The 22,133-nt window shown below is 38.9% G+C and overlaps 1 protein-coding gene across 5 annotated transcripts in view; it reads left to right on the forward strand.

Annotated features, from left to right (window-relative positions):
• LOC122561699 (cysteine-rich with EGF-like domain protein 2-A) overlaps window positions 1–21,935 on the forward strand; it is a 30,795-nt gene extending 8,860 nt beyond the window's left edge. For 2 of the 5 annotated variants that reach the window (XM_043713722.1, XM_043713724.1), the window contains exons 5-10: window positions 3,406–3,582; window positions 11,683–11,793; window positions 15,410–15,493; window positions 16,761–16,856; window positions 18,301–18,441; window positions 19,940–21,935. In XM_043713722.1, coding sequence (XP_043569657.1) covers window positions 3,406–3,582; window positions 11,683–11,793; window positions 15,410–15,493; window positions 16,761–16,856; window positions 18,301–18,441; window positions 19,940–20,019 — 689 coding nt within the window. In that variant the 3' untranslated portion in view covers window positions 20,020–21,935. The other 3 variants (XM_043713723.1, XM_043713725.1, XM_043713726.1) reach the window with 3 other exon arrangements.
• Window positions 21,936–22,133: the final 198 nt, after the last annotated feature.

The raw sequence follows: 22,133 nt of genomic DNA on the forward strand, positions 1-22,133 counted from the left end.
CCCAGACTGTGTTGGAAAATCGAAAATATGTAACATTTGGCTGTGAAATAGATCCTTAAGTTTTAGTTGCTGTTTGGTTAAATTCAAATTGTCATCAAATCAGTTTAAATTATGCCCCAGGATACTAAAACCGAATCAAATATGAATTTATTGTTTTGCCAACATCGAACCAATGAAATGATCATTGGTTCGATGTTGGGGGTATAAAAATGTGTGCATTTTGAAAATTAGAGAAAGCAACTGCCATCGAGACAGATAAGCCTGGAGATCTAACATCTTGCTCTCCAAGAAATTAGGAAATACTCTCTATCAAAGAAGCCTTTTCATATGAAACATATTCGCAGTAAAAAGAAAGAAAATGACCCAGGGAAATCCTCAGCCAGAAGCAGAAAAGCAATGAAGCCGACAGCGGCTGTGTGGCTTTGAAATTAAGTTGATGTAATCTTAATAAGTGTCTTATTGGAACAGCATATTGTTATAGAGTTGGAGGCAGATAATAAGCAGTTAAGAGAAAAGGGGACTTAGAATAGTGAATAGAGTTGAAAAGATAAATTGATGTTATTTTCTTTAAATAGTGGAATTTGGGAGTTCTCTGTCACTTCTATTTTAACAGATTACGTGAGGAGGTGAGCTTTTCTGGGTGTTTGGTTTAATTAACAGATGGGTTCCCCTTCATGTCATAATAATTAGAAGAAATCATCAATGCCCTAATTTACTAACCGTCCATTAAACATAAATTTCCAACCCACAGGGAAAGCATTCATTTCTCGGATGTATTTAGCTTTATGCAAGGCCACAGGCGTAAGTTGGCAAGTTTTTTTTTCAAAACCACTAATACATGTTTCTGCAACACAAAACCATCACCTTAAACACACTCTGCAAGTCGCAGCTAATGATTTCATTGCATGTTCACAGAGCTGGAATATTTTAACCAAGCAATTCTTACTGCATCTCAATTTCAGAATTAAATTTAACAATTGACAGTGTTCATTACAACAGCATCCATTGCATTTTTCTCCATGCAGTAGCTTCTGGACAAAAGATATAGAAATTGCATTCATTTGCAAGTAATTCAGGACTTTGGTGATATCAAATTTGTCTGATTTCCAGTTAGCGGAGCACTCCTCTGTTGATAAGTTTAAAATTGTTTTAACTTCTTTGCAGTCTCCCTCTCCCAAATTTTCTATGCAGCCTTTCTGCCCTCCAACATCCTCCCACCTCCCCAAGACCTTGCTGCTGGCCACCTCACCAAAAGAGTGGCTTCCAGTCCTAACAAAATAAAAGTGGCTGTTTCTTGGCTCAGGTAAAAAGGCATCTTGACCCTCCCCTAGCAAACCTTCCATCATCAGCATTTACATCCCTGCTTGCTTCACTAGCCCCAGGTTGTTTCTCTGGTGGCTTTTGCTGATAGTTTTACGAGTGGGCCCATCAGCATTATGCAGGAGAGAACAAGCCTGTGATTCCCTTACACTTACTTACAAGGGTCACGCCTCTCTGGTTGATTGCCCCCTGGAATCGATTTTTTTCCCAGGCACTTTTAGGGGTGGACTCACCCACCACCCCTTTGCATGTTGAGCCCTGCTTTACAGTTGTTTTTATTTTCTTTAATTTTGCCTGCTTCTTCCCTGATTGGTATTTTTATTTAATATCCAGGGCTGATAGACAGCAGTGAATGGTCAGCTTGTAAACAATGTTTACGTGCATCATGCTTTTAATTTCTCACAGCAGGATAGTATCCAATATCATTAAAAGCAAGTGGACTTTAAAATAGAGTCTAGGCTCAACTGTAAGGTGCATACATCCTGAATAAATAGAAGCTGATAGATGCTGTCTCTATTGAACTGTATTTGACTGATAACTGGAGTGGGAGATTACTTTTCACATGTTGTATTTTCCATGTGCAGTTATGAACTGACTTTATTTTTCTCTTACTTCAATTTTATTGCATCCTATACAGGGGGCATTGATTCACATTGAGGTATGGTTTCACTGGCATTGGCTGTCCTCATACCTCATCCAACTGGCAATGTTTTCTGGTATGAGGCTCAACAATAAGTATGAAGGGGTTTAGGGTGTAGGTTTGCTCGCTGAGCTGTAGGTTTGATATCCAGATGTTTCATTACCTGGCTAGGTAATATCATCAGTGACGACCTCCAAGTGAAGCGAAGCTGTTGTCTCCTGCTTTCTATTTATATATTTGTCCTGGATGGGGTTCCAGGGGTTTGTGGTGATGTCATTTCCTATTCTGGGACAGGCTAAGCAAAGACATGCCAGAGAATTCCTAGAGACCTGGCAATCCAACCACCACGCCATAAACAAACACATAGGTCTAGATACCATCTATCAACCCCTCAGAAAACGAACAGGAAATGACATCACCACAAACTCCAGGAACCCCATCCAGGACAAACATATAAATAGAAAGCAGGAGACAACAGCTTCGCTTCACTTGGAGGTCGCCACTGATGATGTTACCTAGCCAGGTAATGAAAAGTCTGGATATCAAACCTACAGCTCAGTGAGCAAACCTACACCCTAAACCTCAACCTGAGCTACAAACCTTGCAAAAATAAATATGAACTTGGCTGACTGGCCACTTTTAAGAGTACGCCCAAGCGCTTTCTCACACAGGTCATCTGATAGCAGTTTGCATCTAAGGGGCACTGTTGCCAAATGAAACACTTAGATCAGCCACCTCAGCAGGCCGTCCATCTCAAATACCACATGTTATATCACATGCCATTAGTGGACCTGCTTGATTATTATTGTGTTAGTATTTTTCGGAATCATTATTAGTACATTTTATTGTGCTATATGTGATTCTATTGTGTCTTTATTGTTAGCAAAACTAAAACATATCCAGCATGGTAAGTACATTGTTACTAAAATATCCTATCTGCTTTATTTACTGTAACTTTAGTTTTTTAGACAGGACATTAATCCGTCTTCCTGATGACTCCATAGATAAATGCAGTGTGCTATACTTCTGACTGATTTGGATCAAGTGTGTGTACCCTTTGTGTTTGCTGAGCTGGCTTCAGCAAGGATAGTAATGAGGGCTTTGGTTGTTTTGTACATTGGTAATAACTGGAGTTTCTGTCTTGGATCACTGTGTATCTAGTGACCATTGACAGTAACTGCATGTGAGGAGAAAGTTTGATTTAAATACTCCCACAGTCTAAAAGGTTGTTATTACTCCACTTACAATCTCATACACAACAGTCATTAGGCTGATGTAATGGAGACCTGTCATTAACTCTGGAACACTATTCCATTCTGCATCACTAGCTTAGGAGAGATTAAAATAATGGACAGTGATATCTTGAAGTCCAGCAAATTACAATATCAACCTCTATTTCTCAAGTGGCTCCCGTGTGTTTAATAAGGTGTATTTTGTGTTTAAAGAATGTCCTGGCGGTGCTGATAAACCCTGTAATGGGCATGGTTCATGCAATGGCGATGGTACACGGACTGGTGATGGCTCTTGTAGTTGTACCAAGGAATACAAAGGCGAAGACTGTCTAGACTGTGCAAATGGTTATTACAGTGAATTCCAGAATGAAACCTATTCTCTTTGCACTGGTAAGTTTGAACTGAAAATGTAAGTTTTTTTTCAGTCAGTTCTTTAGCATCATTAGATTACCCCAAAGTGGCTCACAGTCAATTGATTACTTATTGAGTTGTGCCATTTGATCAGTGAACAAACATGGTGCTCATTTGTGCAATACTGTAGTGTCCCACAAGTAGTGATGAAAACTAACCTGGTAATTTGTTTAGTGGTGTAGTGTTTAGCGTTAAGATTCAGAAACGTTATGACACACTACTGGAACAGACTTTCAAACTTTGAGATAAGAATCCCTACAGTGTGGAAACAGGCCATTCAGCCATTGAGCTCACGGTAATCCTCCGAAGAGCAGCCCATCCAGACCTACCCCACTATCCTATCCCTCTAAGTCTGCATTTCCCATGGTTAAACCACCTGGCCTGTACATCCCTGGACACAATGGGCAATTTAGCATTGCCAATCTGTGGAAATCCAAAGAAATCTCACTACCAGGAGGAAACCCATACAGACGGAGGGAGAATGTGCAAACTCCATACAGTCGCCTAAGGGTGGAATGAAACCTGGGTCCTTGGCATTGTGAGGCAGCAGTGCTAGCCACTGTGCTGCCCTAGAGAGACACTATGCTACAATAGCCATATCCTGAATGTTTGATACTGGGGATATTAAATGTTCAGTAATCAGATACTACTAATTTGAAACTACCAAAAAAAGAAAATCCAGATCTTTCTTCAAAGGAAATGATTAACAATTAATTTCTGCTTTGTGATGAAAATGTTTCTGTTTCAAGCTGTTTATTTTATTTTTGAATTTAGAAGTTTTATATGATGTATAGCTGAGGAAGTGGTCTTAAAATGTCCAAAGGTTTGCAGTGTGGGAGCAGTAAATCTTCAGCATTGAATGTTAGATGGTATTTTGCATTAATTTGCAGAAACGTGAATCCTGTGGCAGATATCTCAAATATAATAATGAGCAAGTGTGTGCACTAAATTGAAACCCCGGCCCCCTTTTGGTGCAGTCCCAGTATGTGCCTCTGATTCCAATGTATCATTTTTCTAAAGTTGTCTTGCTGTAGTGTCATTGATACTCAGAAGTTGGATAGACACAAGCCTGTGCAGAAAAATGCCAGAAGTTACAGGAAAAAAATCTCCAAGTGGACAGGTAGTTAGTAGATAGAATTCTAAGAGATTACATTTTGGAGTAGAACAAATAGAAAAAAGTTATCTGGCCACATTGAAAAAGAAAGAAAATCTGCATTTATGTAGCACTTTTTGTGATCTCAGGATCTCAGTCAATTAAGTACATTTTAATTCGAGTCATTGTAATAAAGGAAAGTTCACAAAGTTCCGGCAAATACTAGTGTGACAACATGTTTCAAATATGTTTTGGTGATGTTATTTGAGGGATAAATCTTGGCCAGGACAACAGACTATCTTCATCTTTAGAATAGTGTCGTGAGATATTTTGTATTTGCCTAAGAGAGCAGACCACATCTTTGTTTGACACTTTCTCAAGTATTGGACTGGAATGTCTTTTCAGTTCTGTGGGATTTAAAAGTCAGAGCCGATTGATGGAACACAGTGATAAAGAGATTTAGAAGCATTATTTTTGAACTTATGAGGGTGAAAAGCAGATAGAAAGACAGAATCTTGTGTTTTATACATTAGGTTGCTGAATATAAAAATAAAAAATTCATTTTGAGCTTACATCAGATGTTGATTAGGCTAAAGTTGAAATCTTGCATGTTGTTCGGGTTGCCCCCATTTCAGAAAAACATATTTGATTCATGGAAGATACTTTCAAAGATACTTTGAGGTAGACTCAGATTGAAAGTTGGAACATGTGAAGCCAAGAGAGAAGAAACAATGAACAGCCAACAAAATAGAAAACAGAGTAGGACTGGATGTATCCAGCATCTTCCTCGCTTTACAGACCTTTTTTGGGACCTGTGTGCAGAAGTGATTCACACCTGAAGGAAACCCAAACTCAGCATGGCCCTGTGACCTCCTTGATTCACAAGTTCAGAGGGACAGAATTTTGGCGTCTGTCTGCATTGATAGGCAAAGCTTGGTCCTAGAGATTAAAGGTAATCCGTTAAAGGAGGAGGGTGTAGTTAGTACTGGGGAGGACTGAAACAAAACATAAGAAGACAATAACAAACTTGTCAAATGGGTATGTGACCAGCACACAGAATTCAGTATAGAAATGTATGGTGCAGTACTGTGATAGGAAGTGGTCAATAAATCTATAAATGGGTTATAGGATCAGAGGGATATGAAGTTACAGATATGCTAATGACTAAAATTAGAAGGTAAAAACTATGACTGCAGATGCTGGAAACCAGATTCTGGATTAATGGAGCTGGAAGAGCACATGCTGGATAGACAGTTGAAGAAAAAGCAGATTAAAAGCAGGCAAGAGGATTAGGATAATTGCTTCTGTAGAGATTAAACATTAGCATGGATTTACAGAATGATGTCTTTTGTTCTTAATTGAAACTTCTACAGAATTGCCTCTATCCATTCCTATAAGCTGTAACCCGAGCATATAAGACATAGGAGTGGAAGTAAGGCCATTCGGCCCATCGTGTCCACTCCGCCATTCAATCATGGCTGATGCGCATTTCAGCTCCACTTACCAGCGTTCTCTCCGTAGCCCTTAATTCCTCTATACAACAAGAATCTATCAATCTCGGCCTTGAAGACATTTAGCGTCCCGGCTTCCACTGCAATGAATTCCACAGGCCCACCACTCTCTGGCTGAAGGAATGTCTCCGCATTTCTGTTCTGAATTTACCCCGTCTAATTCTAAGGCTGTGTCCACGGGTCCTAGTCTCCTCGTTTAACTGAAACAATTTCCTAGCATCTACCTTTTCCAAGCCATGTATTATTTTGTACGTCTCTATTAAGTCTCTCCTTAATCTTCTAAACTCCAATGAATACAATCTCAGGATCCTCAGCCGTTCCTCATATGTTAGACCTGTCATTCCAGGGATCATCCGTGTGAATCTCCGCTGGACACGCTCCAGTTCCAGTATGTCCTTCCTGAGGTGTGGGGACCAAAACTGTATACAGTACTCCAAATGGGGCCTAACCAGAGCTTTATAAAGTCTCAGTAGCACAACTGTGCTTTTATATTCCAACCCTCTTGAGATAATTGACAACATTGCATTCGCTTTCTTAATCACAGACTCAACCTGCATGTTTACCTTTAGAGAATCCTCAACTCGCACTCCCAGATCCCTCTGTACTTTGGCTTTACGAATTTTCTCACCGTTTAGAAAGTAGTCCATGCTTGTATTCTTTTTTCAAAAGTGCAAGACCTCGCATTTGCTCCCAGAGATGTTCCCTAAAGCGCTCTGCTAGGAGGCGTCCAGTCTCCCCAATGTAGAGGAGACTGCACCGAGAGCAACAGATACAATAAATGATATTGGTGGATGTGCAGGTAAAACTTTGATGGACGCGGAAGGTTCCTTTAGGGCTTTGGATGGAGGTGAGGGATTAGAAGCACAGGTTCATTCGACCATTTAAAAATATTGTACAAAGTGTTTGTGTTCATTTCTAGTGGAATAGAATGGTAAAGCAGAGAAATTAAGTTAAACTTGAAGAGTATGTTGGTAGCCCTGCACAGTAGAGCAACACCACACATACCTAAAATAGAGGTATCAAGCTGGTGAAACTACCAAACATTCCTGCCACATCCAGTTGTGAATAGAGGAAGAGCCTCCACAAATATCTCCATCTGAATGATGGAAGAGCCCAGCATATTAGTGCAAAGGTTAAGGCTAAAACATTTGGAACAATCATCAGCAAGAAATGCTGAGTGGATGATCTATCTTATTCTCCTCCACTGGTCCCAGCATCTCAGATGGCAGTCTTCAGCCAATTTGATTCACTCTACATGATATCAAGAAACAGTTGGAGTCACTGGACAGTGCAAAAGCTTTGGGCCCTGACAGTATTCTGGCAGTAGTACTGAATACATGTGCTCCAGAACTTGACACATCCCTAATCAAGATGTTCCAACACAGCTACTCATTGGCATCTTCCGACAATGTTGAAAATTGATCAGGTATGTCCTGTGTACAAAAAGCAGGACAAATTTAACCCAGCCGATTACTGCCTCACCAGTCTGCTCATGATCATCAGGAAAGTGATGGAAGGTATCATCAACAGGACTATCAAGCAGCACTTGCTTAGCAATAACCTGCTCACTGACGCCCAGTTTGGGTTCCGCCAAGGCCAACTCGACCCCTGACCCCATTACAACTTTGATTCAAACATGCATAATAGAGCTGAATTGCAGAGGTGAGAACAACAGCCCTTGATGTCAAGGTTCGATTTCACTGAGTGTGGCATCAAGGAGCCTGAGCAAGGCTGGAATCAATGGGTATAAGGGGACAAACTCTCTCTTGGTTGGGAAATACCTGGCACAAATCAGGGTGGTTGTGGTTCTTGGAGATCAATCTTCTTAGCTCCAGGATATCTCTGCAGGAGTTCCTCAGGATAATGTCTTAGTTCCAACTTTCTTCAGCTGTTTCATTAATGACCTTCCTTCCATCATAAGGTCAGAAGTCGCAAGTGGCAAGCAACATTCGCGCCACTCAAATGCCAGGAAATGTGCATTGCAAAGAAAAGACAATCCAACCAACTCCCCTTGACATTCAGTGGTGTTACCATCACTGAATCCCCACTATCAACATCGTGGGTATTACCATTGACTAGAAACTCAAATACACTCACTATATAAACATTGGGGCTCCAAGAGCGAGTCAGAGGCTAGCAATACTACAGCGAGTAATTCACTGCCTGAATCTCCAGAGCCTGTCCAATATCTGCAAGGCATAAGTCAAGCGTGTTGAAGGAATACTCCCCACTTGCCTGGATGTGCCGCTCCAACAACACTCAAGAAACTTGACACCATTCAGGACAAAGCAGCCCACCTGATTGGCACCACATGCACAAGCATCCACTCCCTCTACCGCTGATGTTCAGTAGCAGCAGTGTGTACTTTCTACAAGGTGCACTGCAGAAATTCACCAAAGATCCTTAACACCTTACAAACTTATGACTACTTGATTTCTAGAAGGACAAGGGCAGCAAATACATGCCAACATTACCATCTGCAAGTTCCTCTCCAAGTCATTCACCACTCTGACTTGGAAATATGTTGTCGTTCCTTCACTGTTGCTGGGTCAAAATCCTGGAATTCCTTTCTTAAGGACATTGTGGGTCTACCTACAGCACATAGACTGCAGCAGTTCATGCAACTGTCCACCAACTTCTCAAGGATATCTAGGGTGGGCAATAAACAGTGACTAGCCAGCAATGCTCATGAGTGAACTTCTTTAAAAAATGCAACTTCCATATGAGGAAGAATTGTGGAAAGTGCAAGAAGAATTAGAATAGAATCCCCACAGTGTGGAAACAGGCAGTTCAGACCAACAAGTCTACACCAACCCTCTGAAGAATAATCCACCCAGACCCGTTCCTCTATCTTACATTTTTCCCTGACTAATGCAACTAACCTACACATCCCTGAACACTATATGGGCAATGTAGTGTGGCCAATTCACCTAACCTGCACATCTTTGGACTGTGGGAGGAAACTGGAACATCTGGAGGAAACCCACGCAGACACAGGGAGAATGTGCAAACTCCACGCAGACAGCCACGTGAGGCTGGAATTGAACCCGGGTCCCTGGTGCTGTGAGGCAGCAGGGCTAACCATTGAGCCACCGTCCTCAAAGATAAGGGATTATACCCATCAGGAAACTGAGGGATGACCTAATGGTGTCTAAAAGATTATCTGTGTGTTGGATAGAGAAGGTACATAGGTGTTGAGCTGAATTTCCTATTTGCACTTAAGGTGTTTTATCAAATGAGATACATGACGCTTGGTTTGCTGTGACTCAGTGTGACGTTTTTCATGCAATCCAACTGAGCTGTATGACATCCTTCTTGTTGAATCGCCAGGAGAAGGGACAGTGTTTGCCACTGCTGGGACTTTGCAGCATTTACACCATTAACGCCATTTTAAAAACCCAGCTTTTCTGATGTTGAAAGTCAGGAGCTGCCTATCATGAGGCACTTCATTATAAACACTCTGACATCATGGACTGATTGAAGTTTTAAGAGCTCCCTGTGCTTAGCTATGTCATTTACTGCATTATCTCAGTAGGCTTTTTCTTTAATGTCAGTAGATCATGTAAAAGTAGATACTTGAAAGTGAGATCAACTGAAAATATGAAACATTTAATCAGATGGATAACCAAACATTTATTCAACAACAGAAAACACCATGAACTGCAGATTCATATATCCTTTGTACTAGGAGGGGATGATGTTGCACTATTAATTGAACCCAGCTCAGTGTTTACCCTATATACAACTACCCTGGGAGTAGTTTTCTCTGCCTTCTCCAGTTCAATATATTGCTCTGTCACATTATTTTAGATGACCATCCCAGTCAATGTTCTGATAATCGTCCTCATCTTCATTCTCTGAAGACTGATGTCAATTTCCCTCAACTCTTTCTGCACCCAGGACATTTCTTCTCCACACCCTGTAGTCATGTTTGTCCACTCCAGTTGTATAGAGGAGAGCATGTACAATGATGTAGCACACCCCTTCTGGGTTATACTTCAGGACTCTGCTAGAGTGTTCCAGTCATTCTGAGGAGACCTCTTGACTCTTCCACAGAAGCCCTGCATGGTTTTGTAAAGCTGTCAACTGTTGTCTTTGGAGTCAGAGTGTTCCCAAGCCCCAGTGTAATGATGTGGTGTGTTAGAACAGCTGCGAGGATGTGCAGAAGCTGGTGATTTGCCAGCGCTGACTTTTGTTTTCTCAGTGTTGAGATTCTGATTTTTCTTTTGTTGTTTTCACTGTATTTTCCCAATTTTATTGGCATTGCCCATGCAGCTCCAGGCATAGGAAAATCCCACCCGATATTTCCACTTGCATTGGAGACTAGAATTTGGGGGCCGATCTATAAGAAAAACACCAATAAATCCAATGGAGAATTCAAAGAAATTTCTTCATTATAACAGTGAATAGAATTTCTGCATGACAAAATTTAATTGAGGCGAATAGCATTTTTGCATTTCAGGGGAAGCTGGATAAAACATGAGAGGAGAAAGGAATAGAAGCATAGATAACCGGCATTAAATGAAGGAGGATGGAAGGTGGTTTGTATATAGGGTAAACACTGATCTGGACCTATTGGGCTGGATAGGCTTTTTTTCTGTTCAAACCTGTGATTATAGAATAGGGATCATGGTCTCAGAATATGGAGTAGGCCATTTCTAACTGAGAAGAAGAGAAACTCAAAGGGTGATGAAACTATGGATTTTTCTACTATTTGAGGCTATAACGCCAGGTCACTGAATATATTTAAGAAAGAAATGAGTGGATTTCTAGAGATTAAAGGTGTTTGATTGGTACAGGGGTGTGAGAAAGAGAGAGAGAGAGTCAGCCAAGATTGTATTGAATATTGGAGGAGGTTTGATGGGCCAAATGGTTGAAAGGGCTAGATAGCAGTGAGTCATTAGAATAATACTAGTAATTAAAGATTACAGGAATGTATAAGTTGGAACAATTTGAAACTTCGATTGTACTAGAGTATTCAGCTGGGATCTGATGGAGGATTTCAAAACTCTGGAAGTTTGTGGAAAATTTCATAGAAAATGTAGTTTTCATTAGTTGAAGAATTTGTACTAGATTGAGGATTACCATTACAAGTGGCAAATTTTTCCATACATAATTATTCAAATATGGAATGCTTACCAAGAATTGGCTATTAAGACAGAGAGTGCAAATTGGCTGCTGTGTTTCCCACAATGCAGCACTGACTATTTTTTTTAAATCAATTGGCTGTAAAATGTTTTTGCTGTTGTGAAAGCTGCTATATGAATGCAAGTTATTTTACTTAAAGGCAGGAAAATGAAATTTAGAATTGCTGCAATTGGATAAACATGATTGGCGTAGCGGTGGAGTCCGTTCCTTATCATTGTTATTGTTTAAGACCAATATATTAGCTGGACAGATCTGCCTCAAAGCAAGTACAAGTATCACCAAAGAGTCATATTGAGCTGCATAACAAATATTATGAACTCTGTACAGCTTGTCACCTCGCCTGCAAACTGTGTACTGGTCCATCGAGCAAGAATTGCACTGAATGTGCAAGTGGCTGGATAGAAACTGGCACTAATGAAGGTGGTGTTACTTGCGTAGGTAAGCATGCATTTACTGTTGCAGTACAGATCATTGTGGTATATTACTTTCTCTCTCCCATTTTTAGAAGTCTGAGAAGTCTAAAATTCATTAGCACCACACACACGAACAAACTAAATGCTTCAATACTGATGATGCAATTAGCTTTACTGTAATAATATTTATGTAAACTTAAAGGACAGCACAATTTATCAGTCACTAAACTTCCAATTGTTGCAGTCAGTTGGTTTTGTGATTAACATGGACTGAAGATTTCTCCAAATGTTCCTTTGTAATTGATAGTTTCACAGACTTAGTTACTTGGATTGTTTTAATTGATTTTAAAATATTTTAGATTAGATTACAGTGTGGAAACAGGCCCTTCGGCCCAACAAGTCCACACCGACCCGCCGAAGCGAAACCCACCCATACCCCTACATTTACCCCTTACCTAACACGACAGGTAATTTAGTATGGCCAATTCACCTGACCCTGCACATCTTTGGATGGTGGGAGGAAACCGGAGCACCCGGAGGAAACCCACGCAGACACGGGGAGAACGTACAAACTCCACACAGTCAGTCGCCTGAGGCGGGAATTGAACCCGGGTCTCTGGTGCTGTGAGGCAGCAGTGCTAACCACTGTGCCACCGTGCCGCCCACGGCAATCTAATCTAATATTACTACACCTTTTTTTAAATCCCTTTCAACTTTATGGTATTTTAGAAATAATTTAGGACTGGTAGAAGATTGAATAGTCTTGAAGTGTTGTAAGTGAAGATTTTGTTATTAAAAACACATTCAGGACAGATTTAATTAGAAATGACTGTAATACCATTTTTCTACCAGCAGATGACATGAATGTACTTTGTACTTTGTGAAAATATTGACAAAATACCAAATTGCAACTCCTTGATTCATTGTCAGAAATATTCCAAATATCGCACTACAGTGATCAAGTGCTCACAGTATGTTTATTGTGCACTTGCTTTCAATTTATAGTAGCATTTACTAAATGGTAGACATTGCATAAATGTCACAGTGCTGAAGGAGGCCATTCATGCCGCCTTCAAATGGGCACATTTATCTAGCACCGATGTCCTGCTTTCTTCCTGTACCCATGCACAATATTTCTACCTCAATGATCATGCAATACTATCTTGAATGTCTCAATTAAACATGCCTCCACCATACCAGACAGTAAATTCCATATCATTTAACCATTCATAGAGAATACTAGCACTGAAACAAATTTGTCGGTCCAATTCATCTACGTCGACCAAATATCCTAACTTAAATGAGCCCAATTTGCCAGCATTTGGCCCATATCCCTCTAAACCTTTTCCTAATCATATACCCATCTAAATGCCTTTTAAATGTTGTAATTGTACCAGCCTCAACCACTTCCTCTGGCAACTCATTCCATACACGCGTGTGAAAATGTTGTCCTTTAGGTCCCTTTTAAATCGTTCCTCTCTCACCTGAAAGCCATTCATTTCAAAACATATCATAGTCTTGACTTGATTGCATTCTGAACAGAAGAATATGTTGCTATGTCATAAATTGTTGCTCTTAATTTTGATTTCTGTTTAGGGAAGGGCACCAATTTAATATTTCTATTTCTTTATTTTATTCTGTTAATTGTTGATGACTCCATTCATTATACTTATTCCTCTCTTTTAGTGATCCAAATGTGTGCTCAATTTAATAGCGAATGCAAATCACTTCACAGTTTTTTGTTGTATCTCTTGCACTGCTGTCCTTGCTAAGCTTGATTGGCTTGCAATATCCATAGTTTCTCTTTAGCCACATAATATTTCGAGATTACAAACAATTTCCGGCTGTAGGTTTGCTCACTGAGCTGGAAGGTTCGTTTTCAGACGTTTATTGAATGTAGGTGGTCTGATTAATAAAAATTGGTGGAGTTGCAGATAGTGAGGAGGTTTGTCATAAGGCACAATGGGAAAAAGATAGATTGTCGATGTAGTTTAATCCAGACAAATGCGAGGTGATGCATTTTAGAAGATCAAATTCAGGTGTGAATTATAGAATAAATGGCAGAACCCTTAGGAGCATTGACCCAGATCCCTCAGTCAATGTCCATCGATCCTTGAAAGTGACAACACAAGTGGATGAGGTAGTCAAGAAGGCATATTGCACACTTGACTTTATTGGCCAGGGCATCGAATATAAAAATTGGAAAGTAATGTTACAGCTGTTCAAAACATTAGTTAGGCCAGATTTGGAATATTCCATACAGTTCTGGTTGCCACACTACCAGAACGACGTGAATGCTTTGGAGAAGGTGTAGAGAAGGTTTACCAGGATATTGCCTGATCTGGAAAATTTTAGTTATGAGGAGAGTTTGGATTAACTGATTTTTATTTCTCACTGGAAAGAGGGAGTATAAGGGGGTGACCTGATGGTGGTCTTCAAAATTATAAGAAGTATACATAGGGTAGATAGTCAGAGGCTTTTTCTCAGGGTGGATAGCTCGATTACAAGAAGGCATGCGTTCAAGGTGAGAGGGGTAAAATTTAGCGGAGAAGTGCATGGAAAATATTTCAGAGGCTAATGGGTGCTTGGAACACACTAAATGAAGATTAGGAATCCGCGCAGGCTTGGTGTTCTGAAAGGTCTGTTCCTGTGCTGTATTTTATTATAATAATAATAATAATAATAATTAATAATAAATATAGAGCCTTTGGTAAAATTCCATTTTAACTATTCAGTGGACAATGGGTCACCTGTCACATATGGGGGAGGCTCTGAAACTATTTTAATGGGTTCTGTAATGAACTATTTTTTAATTTTTGTTTTTAATATACCAGTTGAGGTAGAAACTATTTCCACTTTACATACCCATTGTTGGAATCTAGCCAAATAGAGTATTCAGCAATGGGCATGAAGCTAGACTTAGCAGAACTTGTCCATTGCATCAGTGTAGGTTTTAGCACTTTCTACATGGAGGTTTTTTATGCTTCTTTGACTAAGATTGAAAAAGGTAGTGGCATTTGGCAGCAGTTCTACTGTGGATGTGTTTCTGATGGGGATTGTGTTGAAAGTGTTCAAACTCATTTCCGCAAAATGACTATCCTTTCTAATGTTTGTAATATTAGTAAATCAATATTGGAGTTCAACAATTTAGGGCTTGAGGTACTTTCTTCCATGTCCCTTCCCAACCCTGACAGACATTGTTATCACATGGTCTGCTATTAGACACTCCCCATTAGCAACTATTCATTCTCCTAAGCTGATAGTTATCTACTCCAACTCTTTCTCACTGTTTGGACTCTATATCTCTACCTATCATTTACTCCTATCCATTCCACTACCCTATCTTCAGCATAAATAAACAACTTTTTCGTAGCAACCATCAGTTGTCAAGAAGGGTCATCAGACCTGAAACATTAATGCTGATTTGTCTTCACAGATGTTGGCAGACCTAATGACATTTTCCAGCACTTTGTTTAGTTTTGTTTCTGATGTTCAGCATCCTCAGTTGTTTTGTTTTTTTGTAATGTTACTGTTGCAAATTAGTGTTTTAAAGTCCAGCTTTTGCACTTAGCATGTTCTCCAGGTTGAAGATTGTTCGCTCTCTTATCCACTGTATAATTGAACCTTTCCACTTATTGTAGATGTTGATGAGTGTTTGGCAGAAACCACACCTTGTAAACGACACACATACTGTTCAAACACAGAAGGGTCCTACTCCTGTGAAGGTATGTTAGTCACTTCAAACTTTGTTTCACCAAACCTCTCAAATGTAAATTGTGCACAAATAACCTGTATACATGACCAATTACTTGCAGTTATCCCACTATAACTCTGGAGAAGTAGTAAAGTGATCATTTCAGCTTAATAGTGATAAATAAGTGTTTAAAGGCCATTAAACTGCAAGAGACATCACATTCACACCCATCATCATACCTGAGATGCATAATATTGGTGTGGCAACGGACTAAGGAACATGACTTGCAGTAATTGGTCAGGGCATCTCTGGAACGGAGAAAAAAAGAGTTGTTTTGGTTTCTCATTCTTGATTTAATGACTAATGCTGGAAAGGCAACCATATAAATATCTGAAGAAAAGATAAGCTCTGCATATACTGCTAAATAGCTAAGGGAAACTATTGGTTAGGTTTGTTTTGGTTGAATTGCAGGCTGAGCTTGCAGCAACATTATTTATTTAAGAAATCAGTAAACATTAAAAATAGTGATCAAGGACATGTAACCTCCAGAAAATGATTTTAAAACCTTGTTGATTAGTTGCCAACAGATGAAGGTAAGTTATAGCAGTGTACAGCAGCTCAGAACTTCAAGAGTGCCCAAGATTTTCATTTTAAGAGGTGCTTAGGTGTGCGTCATGGGATTTACAGTGCAGAATTCATGAGCTATCCCAGTATAATTCTGGAGAAGTAATAAAGTGATCATTTCAGTTTAATAATGATAAATAAGTGTTTAAAGGCCATTAAACTGCAAGAGACATCACATTCATACCCATCATCATACCTGAGATGCATAACATTGGTGTGGCAATGGACTAAGGAACATGACTTTCAAACCTTCAGACACAATTTAATAAAAATATATAAATGCTGATTGAACATTATGCTCAGTTTGTGAAAACTCTGCGTTGCAATGTGTTCCTGTGGAATAGGTTAGACACGCTGTCCTAAAATATGTGTAAAATTCAAATGAGAGTAGTCCTTCAAATTATTGCATGTGAACTCTCACAGCAAGCATATATTTTAAAAATAGGAGCAATTTTAATTCATGCTTGTGATGAATTGATCATGTGGACACAGCAGAGAGTTATTAAAATGTAACCCAAAAGAAATTAGTATAAATATTAACGCTATTTATTCTAAAATTGAAATAAAAGTTTCAGTTGTAAGGAGTTGCATAAATTGTTGTTTGAGCTTTTAAAGTTAGTTGATCTATTGTTGTAATATTCTGCCAATTTAACATTATTTTTCATACTTTTCAGCTTGTGATGTTGCCTGTGATGCATGTACTGGAGGGAGCCCAGAAGAATGCATCAATTGTACAACTGGGTACACATTGGAAGAGCAAAAATGCATAGGTATGGAATGTACTTATTGCTGATGAGATCAGCTTAGAATGATTTGAGTAGCATGTGCTTCATGCTACTGATGTTTAATGAAACATGGCCAGTGGGGATTGTTTTGGATCATATCTCTTCAATGGAGAAATCACTTCCTGAATTTTGATTTAAACTGGTTATACTAAGCAGACAATTTGAAAATTGAAGAGGAAGCAAGAAAAGAGCATGTTTTTTTGTGTGTGTATTTCATGAGAGTTAACTGTTCTCATACAGGAGACCATGATTTGCTTAAAAATATTCAGCCGACAATTTATGGATGGAGCCAAAATATATTCAATAGTACATTTAATAATGCAGACTTGATCTAAGTTAGCCCAGTGCTGCCTGAGCATTACCTTAACCACCTGTTACACCTCTGGTCTGTCCATATTAGTAGCTATTATTTGAGCAAATGATCCATTTCATTCTAAGTAATATTATGCTACTTAGTATATCAGATTTTTTTTTTCATTATCACTTCATCCTGTTCTGAGATTTCTAAACGTAGGTTTTTAAAAAGTGTCTTAATCTTGTTCCTTCTTCTCCTCCAACTCAAGTTTCAAACTCTGTTCATTTATTGTATTTAATTTTATATTTCAATGAAAATTAGCCTGAGAGTGCTATACATGTTACAGGCACTATCAGATGTGAAACTTGAGGAAAGATGTTAGTTAGCGACTTCCTGGTGATCCATAGGATTGATGAGATGCTTGTCCACACAATTAATATCAAGATTCACTATTATTATTATTATTATTATTATTATTGGCTACAGTTTTTTTTCTGTACATTTCCACAAGGAGATGTGCATTATCTTGGCTGAGACAAAACCTGTATGAAGGTCTAATGTTGCTTCTCAACTGGCCATACAAAAGAGCATCGGGTCGATTCTCTTATCTTTCTAACTCTCTTCGTTTGTGGGGAAATATTTGACATTTCCTTAGTTGCATCTCTTATCGACTCATTGTAGATTTGAAATTTCTCCTTGTGGGAATGTAAGTCCCATCCTACTCCAATGTACAGTCTATTGGAGCTATAAAGCTTTTTTTAAGAGTTTTTGATATACCCTTTCCAAAGGAATAGAGAGCATGTTGAGTAACAATTTTATCAACGCTAACTTTCATAAATAATGCTGAAGAACCAAATTATTTTACTGCTGTTCCGTTTAAATAATTTCTCACGAATGTTGCATGGTGTGTGAGACTGAAACTGTTTAAGCACTTAACTCCTATTTGCCTTTTTAATGTTTTTGCCCACCCACTTTCCCCAATCAGGATCATTACTTTGTAAAGGACAATAGAGAGAAGAGAATCTTACACTGGGCTAGTCATAAAGTTGGCTGGCATTGTGCGTTGGACTTCCTTTAATGAAAAAAAATGTAGTCTTCATTGTTTTGAATTTTGTTCATACTTGCTATCTTCAGATGTAAATGAATGCAGCATGGATGATAAAGTATGTACACATGAAAATGAAGACTGTATTAACACTGAAGGCAGCTTTAAATGTGTGTGCAGTGAAGGCTACGAAGAACGAGAAGGAATCTGTGTAGAAATAAAAGTATCAGGTAGGCTAATAAGTTTAAAACCTTCACTTGTAATGGGTGGTGTTTTTATTTAACTTAGAAACCAATATGAGCAAACCGCTGAGGGAAGTAAGTAGAATAGATATAACTGTCAGAGACGATATGGTGTTAACAATGTTTAAAAATACTGCTATTCTAAAATTCAGCTGCACTATAAAGGATTTGATTGTTAACTTGTTTAACTCTTCTGGTTTAAACCACCTTGTATGTTTTTTGTATTCTGACGCCTGACCAAACCAGTACCACTGTCAGGTATTTTCACTCAAGTTATTTGCGGTGCACTTAGTCTTTTCAATAATATGCATGTGCCTGAGCTGGGAAGAAGGGAGATTAACTGTGAGCTTAAATTTGTTCATTCACTGGATACAAAATATAAATTGAAATCTGTTCATATGAATTTGCGGCACACGTTGTGTAGATCGAATTTGCTGATTTGTTTTCAGCAGGAAATTGATAAAGCCATCAAAGGGAGCAGCAGCAATGCTGACTTCCATTTTTATTCCAATCTGTGTGCAAGCTCAGATGAGTTCACCAAGTGTGTTTTTTTTCAAAGAAGAAGCCTCTTACATTGAGTATGTTGGGCCTATGCTCATTGGAATACAGAAGAATGAGAAGCGCCTTTAGTGAGACACACAGAATTCTTAGGGCACTTGACAGGGTAAATATGGAAGGGTTGTTCCACCATGTGCAAGAGTGTGGGACCGAACCGCATATTCACAGAATAAGGGGTTGTACATTCAAGAGATATGAGGAGGAACTTCTTCTCTGAGCATTGTGAATCTGTGGAATTCTTTACCACAGAAAGCTGTTGATGCTGGGTTATGAAGTATATTCAAGGCTGAGATGAACAGACAATAAAGGAACAAGGTATATGGGGAAAGGTAGGAAAATGCATTTGAGGATTTGGATAAGCCATAATCTCATTGAATGGCAATACAGACTCAATGGACTGAATGGCCTACTTTTGCTTCTATAGAGACCATAGGATATGCAGAATAATGCCATTTGGCTCATCAATGTTTTGCAAACTCATTACCCTGCCTTTTCCCCATAACCATCGATCCCTTTACTAATGACCTCCTCTTCACAAAGTCATACTGACTCAGCTCTGTTATATCATGCACTTCCAATGCCCCCATGTTCTCATCAGCTATCCACTTCATAACCCTGGGTTGTAGTCCATCCAGTCTGGGTAATTTATCTACTTTCAGACTGTTTCAGTTTCTCCAGCACCTTTTCCTTCAAGATGGCTGCTGTGCTAACTTCTTCTATGGGACTTGTAATTTTAAATTTGACTCTTGAAGTCAGTTGAAATAAAAATCAGTAGAGACATAAAGAGGACTGCCAACTTGCTATCGTGCTATCCCTCTCAAAGTCAGAAAGTCATCCAATGACTTTACAAACCTATCAGTTATTAGACCAAGCTATGACCAATATTGACAATGGAAACTTTTCTCTTTTATAACTTCTTATTTTGCAGCAGAAATGAAGGATTCTGAAGATCAGAATGTTGTCGAACCTGAAGCTCTTGCAGATGTTGATCCTCATGAAGATCTTTGACGCATTGCTTAACATATTAATTCTTATATATAGAAATCTGTGGTTATATTTTGAAAAAGACTGCTATTGATAAATGAGAAACAAGTTATTTTTCAACCAGAAAGTTGAACATGTTGCCAATGGGATCTGTTTACATTACCAAAAGCTGCCAGTTCCTGGCCTGTTTCCATTTTCAACTCCTTGGGTCAAAATGCTCTTGGTTTTTTTTGTGTCACAAGTGTTTAGTTTCACTTTGTCCTTTTTTAATGGGAACAAATTTGTCAATAAAAGAAAGAAAAACTACTGTAGTGCTTTTGATGTCTGTATGTCTACCTGGAAGGTTAAAAGTTGTAACCTTGATACATGATCTTTATACGAAGAGCACTGAGTCTCATTTCTGCAAATTTAAATTCTAAATAGTTTTTAGTTGACCTTTGAATGTACCTTTTTTTTTTGTTGTGATTTTTATACCTTTGTTTGCTACAGGTTGGAGTTGTTTTTAAATGAACATTATAAAGTGGTAATTCTGGTTTTCTCACTGTAACTACTAATTTAAATATGATCAGATTGTCATTTGATCTCTGATTCTCCTCAATACTGACTCACTTGTTGGTCAATTCCAGTATTTTTCACTCATTGCAGATTTTGTTCAGTGTTGGTTCTCTCCCTGTTTCCCCGACTAACATAAAAAGGTATTGTTTATAATCAACCTGCATTTGTAACTATGATCCTTGTGTTTGATATTAACAATTCTGCAAAGTGAAATCTTATTTAATAATGTTTGTGGCACTCCTGCATTCAAATGGCTTAACGTAATATTAAATATGTGTCAATTGTCTCAAATATGTTGTAGGTATGTTGGAATAGAGAATTCTTGGGGTTGCAGTTAATTGGAAAATTGACATTCATTTTCGAATCTCTAATCCATATTTATATTTAATGCAAGAATTAAGTTTGTGGGCTTGTGTAAATAGCTTTGTGTACAAAACAAACATGTTGAACAGAGAATATTCCTGTCTATTTTGCACTGTTTCACTTGTGTACCTTTACAAAACTGGGCATCCAGCATCATAAGCTACTTTGCTGTGTTGGGAGATTGGAGCCGTTATTAAATCTGCTGTGTTGTCAGTAAATATGAGTTTGTTATCAAGGAGTCAAAGCAAAGATGGAATCAGTGAGAGTCTGGGCAAAACTCTCATTTGGTTTAGAGTTGTAACAAATACATAAGAACTTGGTTGTAGTTGCCAAAAGTCCATGGACATCACTGCAAGAGTTCCTCAGGGTCATGTTCTTGCCCAAACAGCTGCTGTATCAATGAACTTTGTTCTGTCATGAGTTCAGAATTGGGAACGTTGTGCAATCATTAGCAAAATGTTCAGCACCATGCGCTAAAGTAGCTTCTGTTCATACACAGCAATACCTGGACAACACTTAGGTTTGAGCTGATAATTGGCAAGGAACATTGGCTGGCAGTTGTGTAATTAATGACCATCTCCAAGAAGAGACTATTTAACCATCGCCCCTTGCCATTCAATGGAACTGCCATTGTTGAGGAAAGCTAATAGAATGTTATCATTTATTGCAATTTAATTAAAATACACAAAATTCTGAGGGGTCTTGACAGGGTAAAAGTGGAAGAGATGTTTGCTTTTAGCAGGAAATCTAGAATCACTGTTTAAAGGTTATCCACCAAAGCAGCATTGAAGTGAAATGTTTCTGTGAGCATAGTGAGTGTTTGGAACTCTGCTTCCATTCTGCTGTTTCAGGAAGAAAGTCCTAAACTATTTATAAGGCAGAGGTAGATAGATTCTAATGGCGATAAAAGCTGGTCAGAGGCTAGAAATTCTGGGGCGAATAACTCCCCTCCTAGCTTAGAGTCATAGAGATGTACAGCATGGAAACAGACCCTTCGGTCCGACCCGTCCATGCCGACCAGATATCCCAACCCAATCCAGTCCCACCTACCAGCTCCCAGCCCATATCCCTCCAAACCCTTCCTATTCATATACCCATCCAAATGCCTCTTAAATGTTGTAATTGTACCAGCCTCCACCACATTCTCTGGCAGCTCATTCCATACACGTACCACCCTCTGCGTGAAAAAGTTGCCCCTGAGGTCTCTTTTATATCTTTCC

The sequence above is a fragment of the Chiloscyllium plagiosum genome, chromosome 23 (assembly GCF_004010195.1).
Source record: "Chiloscyllium plagiosum isolate BGI_BamShark_2017 chromosome 23, ASM401019v2, whole genome shotgun sequence".
Lineage (NCBI taxonomy): Eukaryota > Metazoa > Chordata > Chondrichthyes > Orectolobiformes > Hemiscylliidae > Chiloscyllium > Chiloscyllium plagiosum.